We start from the raw sequence: 21692 nt of genomic DNA, 5'->3' as shown, positions 1-21692 counted from the left end.
GGTCCCCACGCTCAGTCCGATGGTTGGCTGCTTGCATCCATGTCTGTATCTGTAAGGCTCTGGCAGAGCCTCTCAGGAGACATCCACATCAGGCTCCTGTCAGTAAGCACTTTTTGGAATCATCAATAGTGACTGGGTTTGTTGGCTGCATATGGGGACTTGGGAGGAAGAGAGGAGGGGGAGAGGAAAAAAGGGGGGGTAGGATCAGGTATGGGAGGAGACGGGGGAGATGTACAGAGGGTCAGGAAATTGACAGAGGTATGTAGCAATGGAGGATGGGGAACTTGGGGTAGCCAACAGAAAGTCCCAGACACCAGAAAAGCAAAAGGCTCCCAGGACTCAACAGGGATAACAGCTGAAATACCCAACAAAGGGGAGGGATAACCTGTAGAGACCATATCTAGAGGTTAGGCATGGCCCCTGGTTGAGGAATGAGGCCACCCACCCTTCTCAAAATTTTAACTCAGAATTGCTCTAAAGGAAATACAGGAACAAAAAGTGGAGCAGAGACTGAAGGAAAGGCCATCCAGAGACTGCCCCACCTGGGGATTCATCCCATATGCAGCCACCAAACCCAGTCACTATTGCATTAAAACTTTTTAATATCGACGTCCAAATCTCCCCCTCCCTTATCTATCTATTGAAACTTTTCAAGGTTCAAAATATCTGTCTGTCCATCCATCCGTCTGCCCATCTGCCTTTCTATGGATAACCTTAGTTCAGAGACTATTTGTAATCCCTTGGAAACAACTTAAAAGTTTCTATAAAATGAAGCAAATGGTGGCTTACGGAGTTGGTCAGTAGAATTGTATGGCCAGACAGCTTAAAACAATGTTATTTCTTACAGAAAGTGGATGGTTAGAAATATATATTTTGTTTTCTTTTTTACAGTGAATCACCATACATGTAAGGATGTTTAAATCTTCACTTGTTTTACTCTGGTTTTGATAAAGTAAAATTCCAGATGGAAACTAGAGAGGGCCTGTTTTGATGATGTAGCCTTATGCTGACAATCCAGAAGCACAAACACATGGGAAGAGCTGCTGTTAGAAAGAGAATGAAGGTCAACATTGTTGGGCACAAAATGATTGCCATGGTTAGGTGCTTGCTGGATGTTAGAGTCTTTAATAGTGTAAGGAACACTGGCATCATAAAGGTATTACATAGTGAAAATGATGTCCTTAGTACTGCAGTGTTCTGGATGTAACTACTCCCCAAAGCTACAGACTTGGAAATATTTGATTATCTATAATCCATCACTGGTCCTGGTGGCTTGGGCATGAAAGAGCTGCCAGGCTGAACAACTCAGCTACCACCCAGGCCCAGATTTAGGAATTTGAGCTGACCTGCCCCAACCTCTACCCCATCTACAAGCTGCTGGAGTGTGTGAAGAAGCCCATTTTGCAGAACAAAAGCTGCAGGATCTTGATGACTCTGGGCAACAACAGGATCTCCGAGAAGAGTCGGGTAAGGATCCAGTGTTGATGGTGTAGCAGAAGCCAGAGGCCTGAAACCAGACAAATGACTCGTTGCAATAAATATTTGCAAATAAAGGTGTTTGGGCAATCGGGTATACCATGTGACACACTGCAGATTCCATGGCAAGACGTTTAATTATTTTATTTTAATTTTTAATTTTTTGTTTTCTTTGAGGAGGTTCAAGGATGGAGGGCAGATATGGAGGGACTGGGAGATGAGTGGGATGGGTGTTCATGATGTGAAATTCACAATAATCAATAAAAAGTTAAAAAAAAATGAAGTCCAGGACAATTAAAGAGTAGGGTCATCTACATATTGACCATTATAACCCCATAATGTTTTGAACAAGGTGGCCCACATATGAATGTGATTACTACTTTTAAATGAAGTAATGTCATAATTTACTTTATGATTGTGATAAGGAATGATGGCAGAGTCTTATTATTAAACACTTACTGTTCTTCTTTGAGGCTTTATGGGTTCCTCGAAGTATAATCCAGGGGCAATGGAAGAACATCTAGGGAATTTAAGAAGCCTTGGCTGTGAGAAAGGGCAAATGGTACATGGTCCAAAGGCAGCTAATGCTGTCACTGTTGACAAGAGCTTAGCTTCTGATGCTTCTTCTTTTGTGGGAGGTAGGGGGAGGGGGAAAACAGAGGGAGAGAAGGGAAAAGGAGCAAGGGACAGGGATGGACATCTGAAGAAAAGAAACACTCATTTGGACTTATTACTGTAACAGGATGTTTCTAGGTGTTTTATTGGATTCTGTTTATAACATCTGCAACAAACACTTCAAGCCCAGTGACAAATGGACTTGTATTGACTGTAAGAAAACATTACACCATCCAAACTCATAGGTATTCATTCAACAAAAGGCCTCAAAGTAAGCAGAGAACATGGTATAAGAATCTAACTTTACATTACGATGTGGTAAGTAGATCTAAATCAATGGCAAAAGAAATGATTATAAAAATATAAAATGCACATTTTGGTTTTTACATCGTGGTTAGAATCCTGTTGTTATTGAGGATAATTATTATTTCATTTTATACAAAATAATACTTGACTTACCTATTTGATGAGGAAAACTGAAGTCAAAGTCAGGAAATATTAAATGCCAGTATAATAAGCCTATGCTTCTTTTAAATATTCACAGTAGCACTGCATTGCACAGAGGACAGAATACATCACAGACTCTTGCTGAATTACAAGGGGAAGCAGATTAGTGTCTACCTGATGTTTGAGAACAAAAAAATGTAGGATCTGACATGGATTAAAATACGAACATTCTTCATATTCAAACTGAGAAAGTCATTGGGTTGTAATTTAACCTGGGAAAATCCTTAAGTACATCATTAAATGTTGAAAAGCTTACCAGTATTTGAACTATGGCTAATGTTAACAATAGTGCTATCTATGACTTAATCATTCAGTATTTCCATATAGTTACTGGAAATGTAGAGTTTAAAAAAATACACTCACTTCTTAGCCCCCTTTCCTGTCTTTCCTCCACTCATATAAAAGAAGATTGCTGTGGGGGCCAGCTTTCCTCCTCTGAATCAGAAGGGCTGCAAGCTTTCTAGTTGCTTAAAAAAGACTGTTCAGAAATTATTTGTTACAACAGGCTTTTAAATAGCAAGTGAAAGAGATAATTGAAGAACTGTTTTTTTTTAGTTTAGCATGATGGCATTAAATTAATATGAGGGTGTACAATTTGGGTGTGGGGGACTTAATATGTACCTTTAGGTACTCCACATAGGTAGATACAGTCTGGAAGTTATCTAAAAAGGTCTACATAACCCCAATGACTCTTTTCCACTAAAACCTTAAAATTTCAACACATCTTTTAAAGTTTCAGTTTGAAATATAATGGCAGCGACAGGGTACACATGACATGCCAGGGTGAAAAGGGCAAAGAGAATGACATTTAGAGCCACTATGGGCACATGAGTTAAGATAAGTCACTTGATTCTCAAAACCTCGGTTATTCAATATCTTAACTTTAGACGATATTAGTTATTCATGTGAACAGTGTTTTAGATATTGTACAGAATATGTTGATGATCTTTGCAATGTATAAGTAGTCTACGTAAATAAACACATGTAGACTCCAAGAAACACTACATGCACTATTTGCTTTCCTTTGTATGTAGTATATATTGTACGGTATATATATATGTGTGCGTATATAATATATAAGCTTTTTAAAAACACAAATGACAGCATTTATGGGGTAGTCCCCAAAGTAGTCTACACAGTTCTCTCACAGTTGAAAAAAGAGGATTTTCTATTTGGTTTATTGTCACACAACTGTATGGCATTTAAAAAACACTTTGACATTTTAAGTAAACTAAATACTTAACCTCCCCCACCCCCACCCCCCAACACAAAATGATCACATCATAGAAACAATTTACCAGAAGAGAAACACTATGGGTTGTTTAGTGTGGTTAGTTCACGAATGGTTGTCAGATACAGTATTAACGCAGTATGCTGGAATCCTCCATTTAGCACATTTTTTTAACTTGAAAAAACTTGATGAAACAATTTCTCATGATCACAGACACTATCACATATGCAAGAGACTAAGTTATACCTAAGATGAAAATTCAGATTCACAAAACTAAAATATGAGATTAAATGCTTTAGCTAATTGCTCCACTAGTCAAAATATACATTTCCTTATTATGACAGAGGCATTTTGAAACTTGGCCCCTTTTTTGAATGGAAGGGATATGAGACTAACTTTCTGGACAAATAATCTCAGTATGACAAAATAGTTCCGTGTTATTCAATGGACTGCTACCACTTTAATACTTCTACTGTCTGAATTCTGGCTTTCTTCTATCTTTTCCTATACTAAAACCAGCCTCCAAAAAATACTTCCATTTTCATGGGTATTGTCACCTGTTATCCTTGTTGTGCAAAAGATACAACCCTTCTTTCTCCATTTGTCCACTAATGCCAAACAGAAGTGTTTGGGTTATCCCTGAATTGTTTTCTCACTCCTGAGCAAGACAATTACAATACGGCTCTATCAGGCCTCCTTTCTATTAAAAAATTTACAAAATCTTATGAATATTCTTCTGTATTATGGTTACAGCTTCTGTGACCAAAAGGGCATTAACTTTTAAATGTGACAGAATTGTACCCTAGCAGTCAGCTATAGTTCATTGGTACGCACAATATGATTATTAAATTACAAAAAGTTGTGCAGAGTTACTTGAGAAGACATTTATTTGTTGAATGAACTCAGCACTAACAGATAAAAATGACAAATTTTAATAATTTGTCCATATCAGAATAAAAATGAGGTCGAAGTATTTTAGATTTTGCTAAGGTCAAATATCAATATTAATAAAAATGAATGTTTGAGTTTGTAATCGATTCAGTTACTTTTGAGCTATGTGGTGTCCTCATGACTGATGGGCGGATCAACACATATATGTCTGGATGGCTGTATTTTAAGAATCTGAAATGCCACAGAATATTAAAAGATGAAAATAAAGATGCAGACTATCAAATTGCAATTTAAACTGTTCCCTTTAAAGATCAAGAAATGGGGGTTCTGCGAAGTTAAAGGGACTTTCCTGGGACAAACGAATGACTGGCAGACCCAGCGCTGCCTAAGCTCCCATGTGTAAAACGAGGAGAGACCATAAGGAAACACTCCCGTTCTCGGTCTTTCCCCACCCTTTCTACTTTTAGTCTCATGATGTGCAATAAAGTTCTGGAACCATCTCAGCATTTGATGCACACTTTTGCAAATGACCTTAACATCCAATTAATGTCACCAATATCTGCCCCACCTCGTTAGCTATTTAAGTAATCCTCTTCCCTCTGCAGAGGGATTCTCAGCTTCATTTTTTTTTCATGATCCTCTTATAGCTGAGTGAAAGATCTTAGAGGAGAAGGAATCCTATTTCCTCTGCTCACAATTTGAAGAATAGTACATATTCATACACTTTCAAGGCTTAAATCTCATTTCAATTTATTCTTTAGAAATGTATCAAAAATCTTCCTATGTAAATATTCTTCAAAGCATTTTTAAAGAAATGTGTATAATAGGATTTGGTAACTGGAAAGGGCTTTTAAGTTTGCTGAGCCAGGTACACATACTCTGCAATCCAAGAAACTAAAGCCTAGCAATAGTAATGACCTATCTGGGGTCCTAGAGGTAGGCAGTGGGTAAGAATGCCAGGATCCCGTAACCTAAGCCCATGCTAGTTTTTACTACTCCTTGTCTGAACGTTTTGGTATGTTATGCATCTGATACTGGTCTGTGCTTTTCTTTGGTGTATGTGGGTAAAAGTCCAAGTTTCATCTTTATTTGAAACTGTAGCCTATAATCATAAAACAGATCTACTATGACATTGCTTAAAGTTGTGTCATTGTGTGAAGGTAGTTCTTGCATAACTTTGTAACACCTACTGATCTGAAACATCTGAAAGTTTAAGAACCCCTGTTTTTTCCATCTACCAGGATTGCCTTCCTGCCAACCAGGCTATGACCATCAGTTATGAGGAGTTGAGTGATTGCAAAGGGTTGACTATTCCCCATGCTAGTATCTCTACTACATGAGTGAAGACTAACAAAAACAAGGTGGTGGTTATAGCCTCACCTTAAGGGATTAATCACTTAATTCATCTTGATTAGAGGCTCATGCCACTCAAATCAAAGATAGTTGCTATCCATTTATCTTCACTAAAACTACAGTGATATGGCCTGAAGTTTTGAGCATGAAGAAATCACCAGGAGATTATTAAAAATTTATTTTAGACATTGCCTCAAAGAAAGTTACCTGGATTGTATTTCTGCTTATTTGTGAGTTACTGTATGAATGGGTGTTTAGAGTCTTGTAGATAATGAAATTCGTCATTGTATTTTTTTGTAGGTCATCATAAAACTTATAATCCTGGCTTTGAGACTGCCGTATTTTTATTGTAGCTAAGCTTCTAAAAGTACTCATTACTTTCCATTCACTTATTCAGGAATGCTTTGATAATAAACTATGGAAACAAGTAAAGTAGTGTACATGTCAAATGTTCACAGTTTGACTTTCCATAAGGCTTATGAAATAACATACAAATAGCTACCATTCTGCTGAGATGTCACAGTTAATACAATAATGGCACAAAAGTTAAATGTTCCCAAATGGGCAGCCATCTTCATGACTTCCCAAGTCTCTTTTTCAACTAAAAATTTGCCATTTTTTTTACATTGAAAAAGAGTTCCATTTCTAAAAGAATATAAAAATAGAAAATGAGTCAAAGAATCTTTTATACATATAATTTTGAAGGAAAAGTTATAAACATCAAATGAGATATTATATATCTTTAAGAATGTACTTTGTCTCACCATACCAAACATCCTGTGAAAATAAAATAGAATTTAATATATAGGAACTGTCTAGATATAACTAAATATTAAAATTTAGGTAACACAGACAACTTAAACATAGAATAAGTACTAATATATTCTTGTAAAATTAAGGTCAACTAAAACCTACCTAAAATCTAATTTGTAAATCTATCATTTTGAATTAAAAAATAAAAGAATGTTTCATCAAGCAAGGCACATTTCTTTTAGGCAAGTCTGTTTTTAATACCATTCATCTGGGCACAGTGTTGACTTCACTTATTTGTGTGAACGGGCTAATCTACCAATGGAAGCCTTTGGTATAATCATACCCTCACAGATAAAGTTAAATATAATCCAGAACATAGACTATAGAAACATAGTCTACAATTAAATACAGTTTAGTACATAAATGAAAAAAATAATACAACAATAATTGGCTTGCTAGAAACACACACTAGGCTATCTTTATCTCTGACACTGATTATTGTTTTTGGACGATTTGACTCTACCAGAATGTCGATAGGTTGACGTGATACCTTAACATTTATATATTCTTCTAATTTTTAATGTTCCTCTTTATCTCCTGCTAGATTTCATTTGTACCACTCATAATATGAAGAATACCCTGCATCTTTGAGTTCTCTCCTTCATATGAAGCATTGGTTGGAGATGTGTCTTTGAATGTGAACTGAGATGGAAGCATGTAACTGCCACTGCACTCTTATCCAAGCAGCCTGGCACTGAGCATCCTTCTGGTCAGGGTTGCGCTGCAGTCCTTACGTAGGGCTCTTGAGGGACCTGTTGAATAGAGAAGACTCAATAACTTACAGTCTATTTAGCCTTTGAAATTGCAGAATTTATGTTAATAGGAAAGTTCCATTCATTAATGTTTTAAACTTAGAGTTCTCTTACTGTTACCTGTCAAGTCAAAGAAATACCATTTAAAAATACTACAGACTGTATTTTGAGTGACATCAAATTGCAAATTTTAAAGTTTCAGATTATGCCAGTTATAATTTTTTTCCATTAATAATGATCCAGGATCTAGTCTAAGCCAGTAAGATAGTGTGCTTTGGAAAAAAATGAGCCTTGTCCTCAAGGCCATCTGACAAGTTTCAAGTGACTGTTAGAAAAATGTATTATCTTCTCAGTGGTTTTTGAAGGCTGCTTGTTGGTTCTATCTCCTACCATGGTAAGTTAAAATGAGAAGTCTCTGATCCAAACAGAAGTTCTGTTCTTAGTGAGGCTCTTGTACATGGAAGGAGTGGGGTGAGGAGCTGGGAGAGGGAGAAGGAGACACAGAAAAAGGATGGGAAAGAAAAGGAAGGGGGTGAGGAGAAAGCTGTGGAGTGAGTGCTGAGTCTAGCTTTTCATTACAAATCTACTTATCCTTAAAATATGACTATGCACAGTTATGTACCACTTCAAAGACATAAGACAAAAACTACATCATTAGGGGTTGTGAAGAACCAAGAAATAAAAGTTACACGTTTGGTGACTTCCTTTTCCTCCCACTAGAAAAATTCTTAGAAATGCAGAGATTAATTTGTAAAAATATTTTATATATATATATATATATATATATATATATATATATATATATATATGTATGTAAATATAAAAATGACAGTATGGTTTTCAGTTTTACCCAGAATCTAGAATGGAGTGTGGTACACAGAAGACATTTTATATGTTACAAGAGTCAGTTCCTACTGCTTTTTGCAGTGTCTGACACACTGTTGGGTACTCACTATATGTATGTTGAGTGAATACACAAAGAATACATTAAAATTAGAGTTATGTCATCCAAACACCTGCTTGGTCTGTAATAAGAAGGAAACTCTCAAAAACAAAACAAAGCCTGCTAAACCTAGGCTGAATGTGTGAACATTATCAGATTCATAGAGAAGATGGTTTCTCAAATAAACTGCTGGTCTTAGCAAACGTCCCTAAACCCTGAGTAGATATCCAAAGATGTAGATCTGGAATTTTATCGTGTTTTTGGAGGGAGAATTGTTCACTCATGAAGCTACAAACCAAAGCCTACTGTGAGCTGGGTAATCTGCAGAAACATTTTTCCTTGTTGGTAGAGATTATACTTGGTCATACTAACCAAAGACATATAATTTCTTTACACTATTTTTTCTTGAGTAAAACAGTAGGAGTATATTCAAAATATGGTTAGTTTTTATTATGAAAATATGAAAACTCCAATGATCTAATTATTAATTGTCATTAGGAAAGAAATACTAGTAACACGAATGATCTGGCCTCCATTTTAGAACTTAAGTACCTATTTTTTATTGGTGCTCCTGCAGCCTGTTTGTCTTGCTTGAGATGGTTCTGGTCAGCTCTACTTACTTTGGTACTGTTATGATCTTCATTAAAAGTGACTAGGCTTTGGGTTTTAAAACTTACATATCCACTACTTCTTGCAGAGAGAATACCTTGTGTGTTGTGTGGATGCATCACCTGTCAATTAAAAAGCCTATGGCCTATAGCTTCGGCAGGAAATCGGTGGCATATCCAGGAGGCAGAAAGAATTCTAGGATAGAGCTAGGCATGGAAAATCTTCTTGGGAGATGTGATGAGACAGATGCATGGTACCTGAGCACAGCTAACCAGCCATGTGGCAGAATGTAGGTTAAAATACTGGGTTATCTAAGTTATGATCTAGTCAGAGTAGAGCCTATCTACTGGCTCTATCTACAAATACCTGGCCAAGGTATTTGTAAATATATTTTGAGCCCGAGTCTTACTCCTGGGAGCATGGGGTTGGTAGGAAGAACCAAGACTTAACTTTTACAACTTCCTGTCAAGGCCTTTGAAATTACTAAATAAGAATAATATGGCATAGAGGCTGAGGGAATGACTCAGTTCGTAAAGTATTTGCTGCACAACCATGAGGACCTACGTTTGATTACCAGGATCCACTTAAGGCCTGGGGGTGGTGGTTGTGCTTGTAAACCCATCCTGGGGAGGTGGAGACCCTGCCATTGACTGTATAGCCAGTCTAGTCTGCTTGGTAAGCCCTGGGCCAATGAGAGAGCCCATCTAAAAAAACAAGGTGGATAAGTCCTGAGGAATAACACCCAAGGTAGACCTCTGGTCTCTAAATGTATGTGTACATACACATGCACCCACACAAACACATATCTACCAATATGCGCGGGCGCGCGCACACATACACACACACACACACACACACACACACACACACACACACAGAGACTCCATATAACAACTTAATAGATTATAAACGTTGATAAAGGAACAACAACAACAAAGATGATATCTGGATAATAAGGATGCTTATTTTAGTGGATAAGAAGTGGGTTGAAAAGAAAAAAATAGTCATTAAGTATCAAAATCATTTATATAAAAAGGTACAGGAGGTATTGTAGAAAATGATGACCTATAATTAAAGACACCTACTCAAAAGGGTGACAAAGATGGTCACAGTTTAATAATTATTCATTTGAAAAGAAGCAACTCATAACTCTATCAAGTCTCAAATGAAAAAAAATATAGACTCAGCTTACTGAACAATGTGTATATGATGACAGAGCCAACGTCATTCTAAAAAAACGTAGGCTTTGTTCTCACAGTGTGTCTCTATTTTGACATCTACTAAAGCACTTAAAATTAGCTACATTTCCAGTAAGTTCTACAGTTCTAACAGCTAAATGAAAATGAAAATGCCCAAAGACTAGAAAATTTCCTTGCTTTATTTTGTACAATTTTCTGATTGAGGTATTGGAAGTTATGAACTCTTGGCAAGCAACAAAAGGTTTAAGTACAACAGTACTTAAAGTTAGCAATATGAAAGATATGAACATTGTCAAAAGAACCCTGGAACATCATTGGAAAATGAGCCCATGAAATTGAACCAACACTACTGAAATATCAGGATTATTTAAGTCCACAACTAATAAATATCTAAAACTCACAGATCTAAGCCTGTAAATAAAATAGCTAAATTTTACACAGCAAACTGCTCTGCTCAAGTCAGTAAAGATGCTTGCAGCTAAAAGATCTATATAAACTAGAAATAAAGCAATTAAACTATAGTTTTTCTTGGAGAAATTGTTTGTCTTTAGTTTTATCTACCCAGTAAATGTGGTCGTTTAGAAATCTGACATATGGCTACTAGCAAGACGGCTCAGTGGGTAAAGTCACTGGCCACCAAGCATGATGACGTGAGTTTGATTTGTACAACTCATACGGCAGACAAAGAGAACCAGCTGTCTCTGTCTTGTGACTTTCACACTTGTATTGTGGGACACACCCACCCACCTATAAATGATACACAATTTAAAAAATTAAAAGCATGAAAAAAATAAGAAATTAAAGTATTCATTTCTAATTTTTGTTTTCTGTCATTTAAGAAGATCTAACATTATTTTCAGAGCAGAGCATTCTGTCTCATGTAGGCTTATTTGATAAGCTGCTAAAAGGAGTTTTCACATTCTGCTAGTCTACATATGTAAATTCAAACACATATGTTGATTTTAATTTGATGGCACATTTAGTGAGAAAATGACACCACCTGGAAGTTACAGAGGAAACATCCAGGTCATCCACCGGTCTGGTTTGCTTGGGAAATCAAGAGAATGGAGAAAATTCAAAAGGAGTATAGAGAAATATTTCTATTCAAATAAGGAGAATTCCACTTCCTGCAAAAGAGAATACATTTGAAATCATGGCAGTATCTTCGCTTAATAGAAAGATGAAGTCCTCTGGGGAATCATTAGTTTGTTGGGATTTTCTGTACTACTTGGGCCAGTAAGTCTATGCAAACATGTATGAGGAGTAGTAATATTTATAACAAGTATTCTATTAGCTACTATGTAGGAACCATGGTCTCTGGGAAACATTCTAAGCACCCTTGACAATACCTATAGTCAAGTTGTTTATATTATAGAAATTCTTCTTTTACAATTGGGTAGAACTTCTTGTAAGAATCTGAAAGTATTTTATATTAAGTGAAAGCCTTCCCTGTGGACAGAACTGCAGGAATTTTATGCATAAGACCCTGGTAAAGAGTCTGAGCCCCATAGCAGTGAAAGATGCATGATAAGAAAATCCATATCTTCCTCCAAAAAATACATATCAAGAACAAATGTTACTTCAGGTACTATTCCAGGTCATAATCTCAAGGAAGGAAAGAGAAAATAATTAATAAATCTAATAAATAAAATATATACTATGTTGGATGGAGTATTAAATAAAGAACAAAGGACATGTCACGGGACTGCAATGGTAAGCAGACTGGTTAGGCAAAGCCGTGATGATAGGGTAACACATCACAGTGATGGACTGAGTCATATGGATGCTGCCTGAATGCTCGAGCTTACTATGCGAGGGAGCATAAAAACCTGCAAAACCCCACAAAACCTGCAAGGTAGAGACAACTTCTACATTTTAAAAAGAGCAAGAAGAGCACTGTGGATCAAGTGTCAGGAAGGAAAAGCATTAGGCAAATAAGTAGGGCTTCGCAGGCACTATAAGGTCTGTATGCGAAGACTTATACCTATCTGGTTTACAGAGTAAGTTCCAGGCTAATCACGTCTCAAACCAACTGACCAACTAGCCAGCCAATCAGCCAGCCAGCCAGCCAGCCAGCCAAACAAACAAACAAACTAACAAACAACAAAAGTAAAAAACCAAACCAAACTAAACTAAACCAAACCAAACCAAACCAAACCAAACCAAACCAAACCAAACCAAACCAAACCAAACCAAACTAAACCAAACCCAAACCCCAAAAAACCCAAAAACAAATATAAAGAACCTCAAGGAAAAGCAAAGAGGTAGGAGCCAGAGGGGCTGAGGACACCAGGAAAACAGGGCTCACAGAGTCAACTAAGCAGGGCTCATAGGTGTTCACAGAGACTGAAGCAGCAATCATTGACCCTGAATGGGTCAGTGCTAGGACCTTTGTATATATGTTGTGGTTGTTTAGCTTGGGGTTTTATGGAAATTCTAACTACAGGAACAAGTTGTGTCAGACTCCTTTGCCTGCCCTTAGGACCTTTTTCCTCCAACTGGGTCATCTCATCCAGCTTTGATATGAGGGGAGGTGCCTAGTCTTAGTGCATCTTGCTATGCAGTGTCTCCCTAGGAGATCTGCTTTTTTTTTTCTTAAGGGAAATGGAAGAACAGTGGATCTGGTGGAGAGGGGAGATGTGAGGGTAGAGGGAGGGGAGGCTGCAGTCAGGATTTATTGTATAAGAGAAGAATAAATAAAATGGCCTGGTAGTGGTGGCACACGACTTTAATCCCAGCCTTTGGGAGGCAGGCATATCCTGAGTTCAAGGCCAGCCTGGTCTACAGGACAGTTAGGACCACACAAAGAAAGCCTGTTACAAAAAAACAAACAACAAACAAAAAATAAAAAACCAAAGAAGGAAGATTTATTGAGGGTTCCATGCTAAGAAAAGAGTCAAGGGAAAGAATGGTTGGGCTGATAATCAGGACAGTCAATAAAAATCCAGGGAAGGGACAATGGTGGGTTTGACGATAACTTTCTTAGTAAAAAGCTTGTGGGGATGTCAACAGAAATTCCCAAGAGTCTGTATTGTGACAGTTCCAACTTAGAAGCTTTTTGGAAAAAGAAATTCTTACTCTACTTCTGTGAATCTTCCATAAATGAAGACAAGAACCCACTGTCTGCTTGTGTCCGAATATTCCTTAGATATGATATAACACCACATGTGGCTTACTCAATTGTTATATTACTCATGAGCAGAACCCTCAATGTCTTCCTATCCTCTTAAGATTGTGATAACAATATGGCACTCAAGGAAATGCTGGAACCTCTTTTCCAGGTCTCCCTTGAAATATATATGATGGCCGATGGTACAAATTCTGAAGCACAAGGAAAATGTGTCTGATGGAGATGCATGGAGAGGTAAAAGAAAGAAGGAGGAAGAAGGGGGAGGGGAGCATAAACACGTTCCTTTGTAAATGTATTTTCTTTGCAGTTTGGAAGACAAAATTAGACCACAGCATCATTAAAAACCAAGACAAATGCCCATACACCTAACAAGTTGAATTCATGAGACTGTATTTGTGATTTGAGAATGAGTTCATGATGAATAATACTATTATCAAATGCCATATAACCCTGGCCATATTCTGGCAGGGTGTTAAAATTTTGTTAAATAAGGTTTGGGCTTTGTATAGCTTTCTCTTTCTTTTTTTTTTTTTTTTAAAACTCCTTATGACTTATCTTTCCTTAAAGACAAATACACTCACAGAAGGTGTATTACACACACACACACACACACACACACACACTTGCCTCAGCCAAACATAGGAAATCCTATAAACCGGTAATTCTCTCTTCCTTAGTTGAAAGGGAGCATTACCAAACAGAAAGAAAAAAAAATCCCACCACAAGACTCAATCCCTAAATAGCTTCTTCCAGGTCTAGAACTTCTCACCTCTATCTCAGTGTTTCCGTAAGTCTTCAGACTGGGGGGCACATGCTTCTCTGCATTTCTTAGTTGGAGGGGTTATCACTTCTATTCACAGCTGAGAAGTGGAAAGGGCTTGAAACTGCTGCAGAGAATGTTGAAAATTTAAATGTGTAGAAAATATAGCTATAGCTCTCATAAGAGTAAGCTCTTTGTATATATTGCTGTACAAATGCCATGTATTTCATATGTGCTGTAGTTATATGCTGTGTACAAAGCTGTCGCTTGGGTGTGTTCTATGACAAACACGTAAATAAGTTTTATATAAACCACTACGTTAAATTTCTTTTTCAGTGCCTATTCATCAATCTTGACATTCTGTTTTGAAGCTTAGAAATAACACTTTCTTTTCCATGTTGGTGTCTATGTTTTTTTTTTTTGCCATATTTGAATTTGGCATAAGATGAGTTTAAAACACCATACAAGAAAAAGAAATAGCAAGCATCAACGTCTATGGTTTTCTCTGGATCACTGGCTGTGGGGCACAGACAACCTCCTAAGGGTGCTGATGAGCTGCATTCCTCCAGCCACATAACTCACAAGAATCTCATTTCAACACTCAAGATGTTCAGCTATGTTCAACAGCCTGTCGCTGGCAAAGCTAATTGTCACTGGCAAATGTAGATTCATTAGCAAGTTATTCTAAGCCCAAATCACTATCCATTGTCATGTTATAAAAGATTTAGGATCTTGGTCAAGGAGCTACTTCCAGTACACATGACAAAAGTATGTCCTAATGGTTTTTGATCTCTTAATGACAAATGGAGTGACTAGGTGAGCCACTAGTGCCACAAGTTTCAGTGATCTGCAAATTTCCTGCTTTCTAACTTGTTGTAAGCAATTCTTACTTTCTTGCAGGAGTTAAAATGTTTATATTGATTTCTGGCATGGTTCCTCAGTAACCTAAGCAAAGTACAGGAAATGAAAGGCATAATAGTTTACATAATGCTCTTTATCACATGGCCAATTAAAACACATACAACCAGGAAATTAATATAAAAATGGAGAAATACCCTTATCTTGGCAGGCATCCCTAATATGACTGATTATGCTTTCTGAGGTTAAATCCAGACACATTGATTATGTGAGAAATGAATTTTTTGTTATCATGAAAGTCAATCTCTGCCTGGTAAATAATTTAGCTTTGATTCTTCTGATTATACACATTTTATTATTAAGAAAGGGTTAATTTTCAGTGTGCTGAAGAGAATAGGTTTCTACACATTGGTAAGTAACATAGAATGAAGTTAAAGCATAAGGGATTTATTTTATCTTTCAAGACACCTAATAAAACTAGCATGGTTTTAGATTCAGAATGACCTAACTTTTAATTGCGGCTGGGTGTCTTGATAGCTTGACGTCATAGGGAATCACTTTAACCTCTGTCACCTTGTCTTCCTCCTTAAAATGAAGTTAATGGCATTTACCTTACAGAACTGACAAGTGCCCAGGACACTGTTGCTCCTTAATAAATGGTAATTGTGTTATTACAAAAAGGAAATAGGAAAACATTACTGATTTCTTGTTCACAAAGCTTTGTATTAATTATACAGTGTTAACAAGTAGTGACTACAAAATAATATGGTCTCTTAATCTGACGTATATCATGAACTTATTCAATACAACAAATGTATGGAGTACTATTTATTACTTTCATAATCAACAAAGAAACTAAGGAACAGAGAAGTTATGTAACTTCTCAAGGTCATTCAGCAGAAACCGGAGCCAAACCTTGCTGTATGACAGCCACTTCAGGAAAAGCCTGTAAATGCTAATGTAAGTGGCAGCATTCACCTGACACAAGACATTACTTTCTGTACCTAAAATATCAACCATCCCTTAATCAAAACACTGAACCTATAACCTTTAAGGAGTTTCCAATATGGCGACTGGAAGCAGTTATATCACCTGAAAGCTACGACTCAAAACCTGAGCTACTTCTCTGGTTAAGAAAACCAAAGGTCTCCTTCAAACTCTTCTTATTTAAGAAGCATAAAAAATATGGTCTAACTTTACTTATTTATTGAATTAATCAAGTGTCTGCATTTCTAAGTGGGAATAAAATTGTCACCTTTATGTTAAGGTCTTTTACGAGATTGCTACAATGTGTTTGACATCAAAATGGGTCATGAAAGAAACGTCTCTCTGCCAAGAACATCAATTGTTAGATCAAAATGTAGGTCAGTGTTCAAAGGTCATACAAACAAAGGAAAGTAGGTAAAAATCCTATTTAGACAAAAAGAACAAACAGCAACCAGGTAGACACAAATTATTGCCTCTATTTTTTGTGTACTTCCTTTATTTTCCGGTTTTAGTTTCTATTAATATTTCCCACTCTTTCAGATGCATGCATAGATTAGGTAGGACTATGAGAGATTACCTGAAATGATTTCATGAGCTTTAAAGATGAGATTACTGTCGTGTACTCTAGAGGGACAGACTTATGTGTCATCAAACTCCAAAATCAGTTGTGTATAATTCACACAACACACATACAGCAAAAAAAAAAAACCTATGTTGAACTACAAAGCTAATCATATTTCAATTTTAAACATTTGCTTCAAGAATGATACCACTGATACTAAGTAATTATGTAAATTAGACTGGGCTACTAACCTAGCAGTCGTAGGACTTGCCTTTTATTCATTTTAAAGGGAGAAACAAATTGTTCAGAAGCCAAGAGGGTTGGTCAAAGCAATGGAGAACTTTTCAGTTCAGGTTGGGTGAAAGCTGTTCAGACGGGAATTTTCTGCACTCCTTTGCCATAAACAATGGAAACCAAAAGATAACCAGAAACATGGGGAAAATTGCAAGAATTTCTTAATCTTTCCAAAGGCAACTGGCATGTAATATAAAACTGTCTGCTTTGCAAATATAAACCTAGTTGTGAACAGAAATGACCCTGGTTCCCTGCATAATGGACTACTCTTAGGGATCACACAGCACAGTGCTCACCTGATTCTGTCTGTCTGCTGGCAGCTCTCAGCATGTGGCTGAAATTTGCAGGTGTTCTTTCACGTCTGATCATTTCCTGATCCTCCTTCTCATTGACTGTAATCCACTCATTAAATTGTGCATCACCCATATTTTTGAGGTTGATTTTGCTTTTCCAGTCCTGTGGTGGTGACAGTCCTTTTGTGGGATCTGGATGTTTTTCTTTTTCTTCTTTTTAATTGAGGAAATCTGAAGGTATCTTGTAGTAAGACTTTGGGCACACTGACTCTCACTTGCTTATGTACAGACCATGTTTATATTGCTGTTCTCTTTTCATCTGTTGGCTTGTCATTTCTTAGTGAAAGTACTGTACAGAAGCATCTTTAAAAATTGCTACCAAACAACTAACATTTAATTCAGATCATGCCTTACGTGTAACATTCCAAAGATGACATTTTCCTTTTTGATCCAGTCATTATGGGATAACATCAGTGATTTATATAAAATGTAAAAAAGCGTTTTGTGATTAATTTCACCTCTATATAGTCTTACACTTAATTTGTGCGGTTTATTTAAATAGTGTTTTTTCTTATGAAACCATGTAAGTAGGAACCATCTGGAAAGGTTACTGTAGAAACGGCAGGGCCTGGGGTGGGGGTGGGGCTAGAGAGCAAAAGATGCCATGACAACCTTTTTCGGGTTTCCCAGGAAACACGGGTTGCTATGGGAACTGCATCAGTCAGGTCCGAATTAGTAACTTCCGCTGGAAGGGGTGTCTGCCACTTTAATCTTCCTGTGATACTGCAGAAGCTTATCTCTCAGATGCATCAGGAATTTCTGTTGTTTCTCCCGGCAGTACTGAAAATGAGTTTCTAGGCTTTCGTAGATATTGGCTGGGGCATGAACTGACAACTTCACTGGAATCTGTGTTTAATGTTTTCAAAATGCTTTGCAACTTCGAAGACATTTTGGGCAATTTGGGGCAATTCCCTGTTGGTTCAGAGTTATTGTGAACCTGAAGTTCTTAGAGGAGAGATTCAAACTGAAAGACCAGTCACAAACAAAATAAATTTATAGTGGGCTTACACGTCAACGCTCTCGTTAGACTTTCCACCCACTTCTCAGGTTAGGTAGTTACACTAACTAGTCCGGAAACAATACTGAAAAGTCCACCAAACAGCTTCATTTAAGTTCCATCTCCTTTACTTAGTAAAGAAACAACTATCTTTTGATTTTGAGGTTAAACAGTTACTGACTCTAGTTTCATTTCCTCTCAGGATGTAGCTTTAGAGCTTGCACAAGAAACCAAGCTTAATGTAAGTTTGTTGGTCAAAAAATTAAGAGACACGGAGAGAGAAAAAAAGAGCTGAGAGAATGCAGCCCACGTGCAAAACCAGGCACCTGTTTCAGTATGAAGCAATGGGGAGAGGGAGAGTGAAGTGTGCTTTTCCACTTCTTCATGTACCTTCCTTGATGAATGGTCTGGAAATGTATAAATCAAGGGCATACACAGACCAAGGGGGCATGGTCCACACAATACTGGGCACAGAATGGCAATCGTATCATATATTAGACATCGGTGAATATCTTTTTGATGTTGACACAGGAGTTGGGATTATTGTTCGTGGTGCAAGTGGCAGTGGAGTTGCCCGTTTTGAAGGGGGTCTGCGGGAAGGTACTGTGGTTCATACCCCCCTCTTCGATCACCATATACTCCGACTTACTCAGAGTGGAGTTACTCCGGGCTTTTCGGAGCTCCTCGGCTGAAGAGGAGAGGTGCTGGCAACTTCCCACGTGCATGTACTGAGCTTGCTCTTCCCCTTCTGTCTCCCGGTGGTAGAAGTAGTTGAAGTTGGAAACAATCACAGGAACCGGCAATGCAATGGTCAAGACACCTGCGATGGCACAAAGAGAGCCCACAATCTTGCCTCCTATGGTCACTGGGTGCATATCACCGTAACCGACAGTTGTCATGGTTACCACTGCCCACCAGAAGGCATCAGGAATACTGTTAAAACCCGAAGAAGGGTCATCTGCCTCAGCAAAGTAGACTGCACTGGAGAAAAGGATGACCCCGATAAAGAGGAAGAAGATGAGCAGCCCCAGCTCCCGCATGGAAGCCTTCAGTGTCTGCCCCAGGATCTGCAGCCCCTTAGAATGGCGGGAGAGCTTGAAGATGCGGAAGACCCTTACTAGGCGGATGACTCTCAGGATGGCCAGGGACATGGCCTGCTGCCCATTACCCTGTCGCTCAGCCAGCTCAGTGCCCAGAGTGATAAAATAAGGGATGATGGCCACAATGTCTATTAGGTTCATGATATTTCTGGAGAAGGTGGCTTTGCTGGGGCAAGCAAAGAACCGCACCAGCAGCTCAAAGGAGAACCAGATGATGCACAGGGTCTCCACCACGAAGAAGGGGTCTGAGAAGCTGGAGGCTCCAGAGGGGACCCCCGACGTGCTGTTGTTGGCAGCCTCAAACACATCCTGCGACGGGGAGGCGGGATAGTCTTTCTCATCGCGAAACTCGGGTAGCGTCTCCAAGCAGAAGATGACAATGGAGATGAGAATGACTAGCACTGACACGATGGCAATGCCCCGGGCCGGCCCTGAACTCTCCGGGTATTCGAAGAGCAGCCACACCTGGCGCTGGAAGTCACGCCGGGGCAGGGGTCGCTCCTCCTCCCGCAGGAAGCCCTCATCCTCACGGAACTTTTCCATGGCCTCCTCACCCAGCTGGTAGAAGCGGATCTCCTCGGAGAAGATGTCGATGGGCACGTTGACCGGCCGGCGAATGCGGCCCCCGGACTGGTAGTAGTAGAGGATGGCGTCGAAGCTGGGTCGGTTGCGGTCGAAGAAGTACTCATTGCGGAGCGGGTCGAAGTACCGCATGCGCCGCTTGGGGTCGCCCAGCAGCGTCTCGGGGAACTGGCAGAGGGTCTTGAGCTGCGTCTCGAAGCGCAGCCCGGAGATGTTGATGACCACGCGCTCCCCGCAGCAATCCTGCTCGCCAGCGGCGGGCAGCGCGGGCGGCAGTGGTTCGTAGCGGTCGCAGCCGCCGCCACTGCCACAGCCTCCCTGAGGCGGGTCCCCGCCGCCGCCTCCCGCCACCTCTGGCTCCAGCAGGTGGTCCCCGGGCACCACGGTCATGTCTGGCGGCAGCTCGGCGTGGTCGGGGATCTGCAGGATGCGCGCGCCGCCAGCCGCGGGGTCCAGCGCAGGGTGGGCGCGGTGGCGGGTGGAGGGCTGCGGCGGCAGAGCGCGGGAGGCGGCGGTGCTCTCCTTCCCTGCTGGCGGCGGCTGGCCCCGAGTCGCTCCTCCTGGAGCTCCCCGCCCCACCGCCGCCTCTGCCCCACGAGCCCGGCCCCGCCGCCTGTTGCTGCGGCTGCCGCGTGGCTCTGTCTGGGGCTGGCGCGGCCCGCGGGGCTGCACGGTCCAGACGCCTCCTCCTCCCTCCTCCGCACCCCTCCCCGCGGGGCGCGCGCCCGCCTCTCTGCCGCCGCCCCCGGGTTTCCCGCCCACCGCGCGCGCGCGCGCTCCGCTTCCTGCTTGCCACCCTTGTTCCTCGCCCTTCTTTGTCACTGGATCACCTCCAACTTGCACCCCACTCCCCGGACCCCGCGGAACCCCTACCCAGCCACACTGGCCTTGGAGGAACCCGGCTGCCTGACCTCGTTCCTGGGCTCCGCTTGCTCGCTCCTGGTCAGCGCGCGTTCCCTTCCCGCGCGTGGTCGAATCCTTATTTCAGGGCTGTTAGAGCCGCGCAAGGACCACACCTCAGCCCTCGAAAGCAGGCCTCCTGGCCATTAACACTTTGCCTGGGCTGCTAGTGCAGGACAGTCTGGGGCCAGCATCCCAATTTTGGGTGTGTGTGTGTGTGAAGAATGCTAAAACCTGGGTGTAGGTCCTGTAAACGCTATGTTTGGACAGGAAGCACAACTGAGTTAATGGGTAACATAGGATCTGGAGGCTTCCCAGCAGTCTAAAAAGAGGGACCTTAAAGACATTCAGAGACCTTACTTTTATAATGGCTAGCTCAGTGTGGGCAGAATCAGGGCCAAGTTTCTGGTTGGGATTAGTGAGGGCAGTGGGAAAAATAAGAGGGGGAATGGTAAAGAAAATTCACCACACCTTACTGTGTGGTGAACAGGCCTGATACTTAGAGTTTACTTAACACAATGATACCTACCTTTGTGGTAGGGAGCATGAGTACATGTGTTTTAGCTGTTAATGTGGAAAAGTCTTCGTTTTGCAGACTGTGCCTCTCTTGCTTGATATGGGCCTACAAGAAAACATCCCCTTGAACTGTTTCACCAAATTGTGCCGGTTGCTTTAAACATAATTTCTGTTCCCAGACATTTAGCTACCCCAAGTTTTAGTACCAGAGTTACAAAATTCGGTCCTCCCCCCTTGAATCATTAAAATCGCATGCGAAAGAGG

At 40.0% G+C, this 21692-nt stretch overlaps 1 protein-coding gene across 3 annotated transcripts; it reads right to left on the bottom strand.

Moving 5' to 3' along the window:
- Positions 1 to 2206: 2206 nt before the first annotated feature.
- Kcna3 (potassium voltage-gated channel subfamily A member 3) lies at positions 2207 to 20659 on the bottom strand. 3 transcript variants are annotated; one of them, XM_028757321.1, is made up of 3 exons: positions 17277 to 20659; positions 14289 to 14406; positions 7055 to 7638 (listed from the first exon to the last, which is right to left on the bottom strand). In XM_028757321.1, exon 1 carries the CDS (start codon positions 20400 to 20402, stop codon positions 18825 to 18827), a length of 1578 nt encoding a protein of 525 aa, XP_028613154.1. In that variant the 5' UTR covers positions 20403 to 20659; the 3' UTR covers positions 7055 to 7638; positions 14289 to 14406; positions 17277 to 18824. The 3 variants fall into 3 exon arrangements, with proteins under 3 accessions (XP_028613156.1, XP_028613154.1, XP_028613155.1); XM_028757322.1 differs by having other exon boundaries at positions 14289 to 14403; XM_028757323.1 differs by lacking the exon at positions 14289 to 14406 and having other exon boundaries at positions 2207 to 7638.
- Between the last annotated feature and the right edge of the window lie 1033 nt (positions 20660 to 21692).

This window comes from Grammomys surdaster, unplaced genomic scaffold (genome assembly GCF_004785775.1).
Source record: "Grammomys surdaster isolate TR1022 unplaced genomic scaffold, NIH_TR_1.0 126158, whole genome shotgun sequence".
Classification (NCBI taxonomy): Eukaryota; Metazoa; Chordata; class Mammalia; order Rodentia; family Muridae; genus Grammomys; species Grammomys surdaster.
This window is presented reverse-complemented; position numbering and strand designations above follow the sequence as displayed.

Coding starts and splice junctions, on each gene's coding strand:
- Kcna3 (XM_028757323.1), bottom strand. CDS start 20,402: ATGACCGTGGTGCCCGGGGACCACCTGCTGGAGCCAGAGGTGGCGGGA.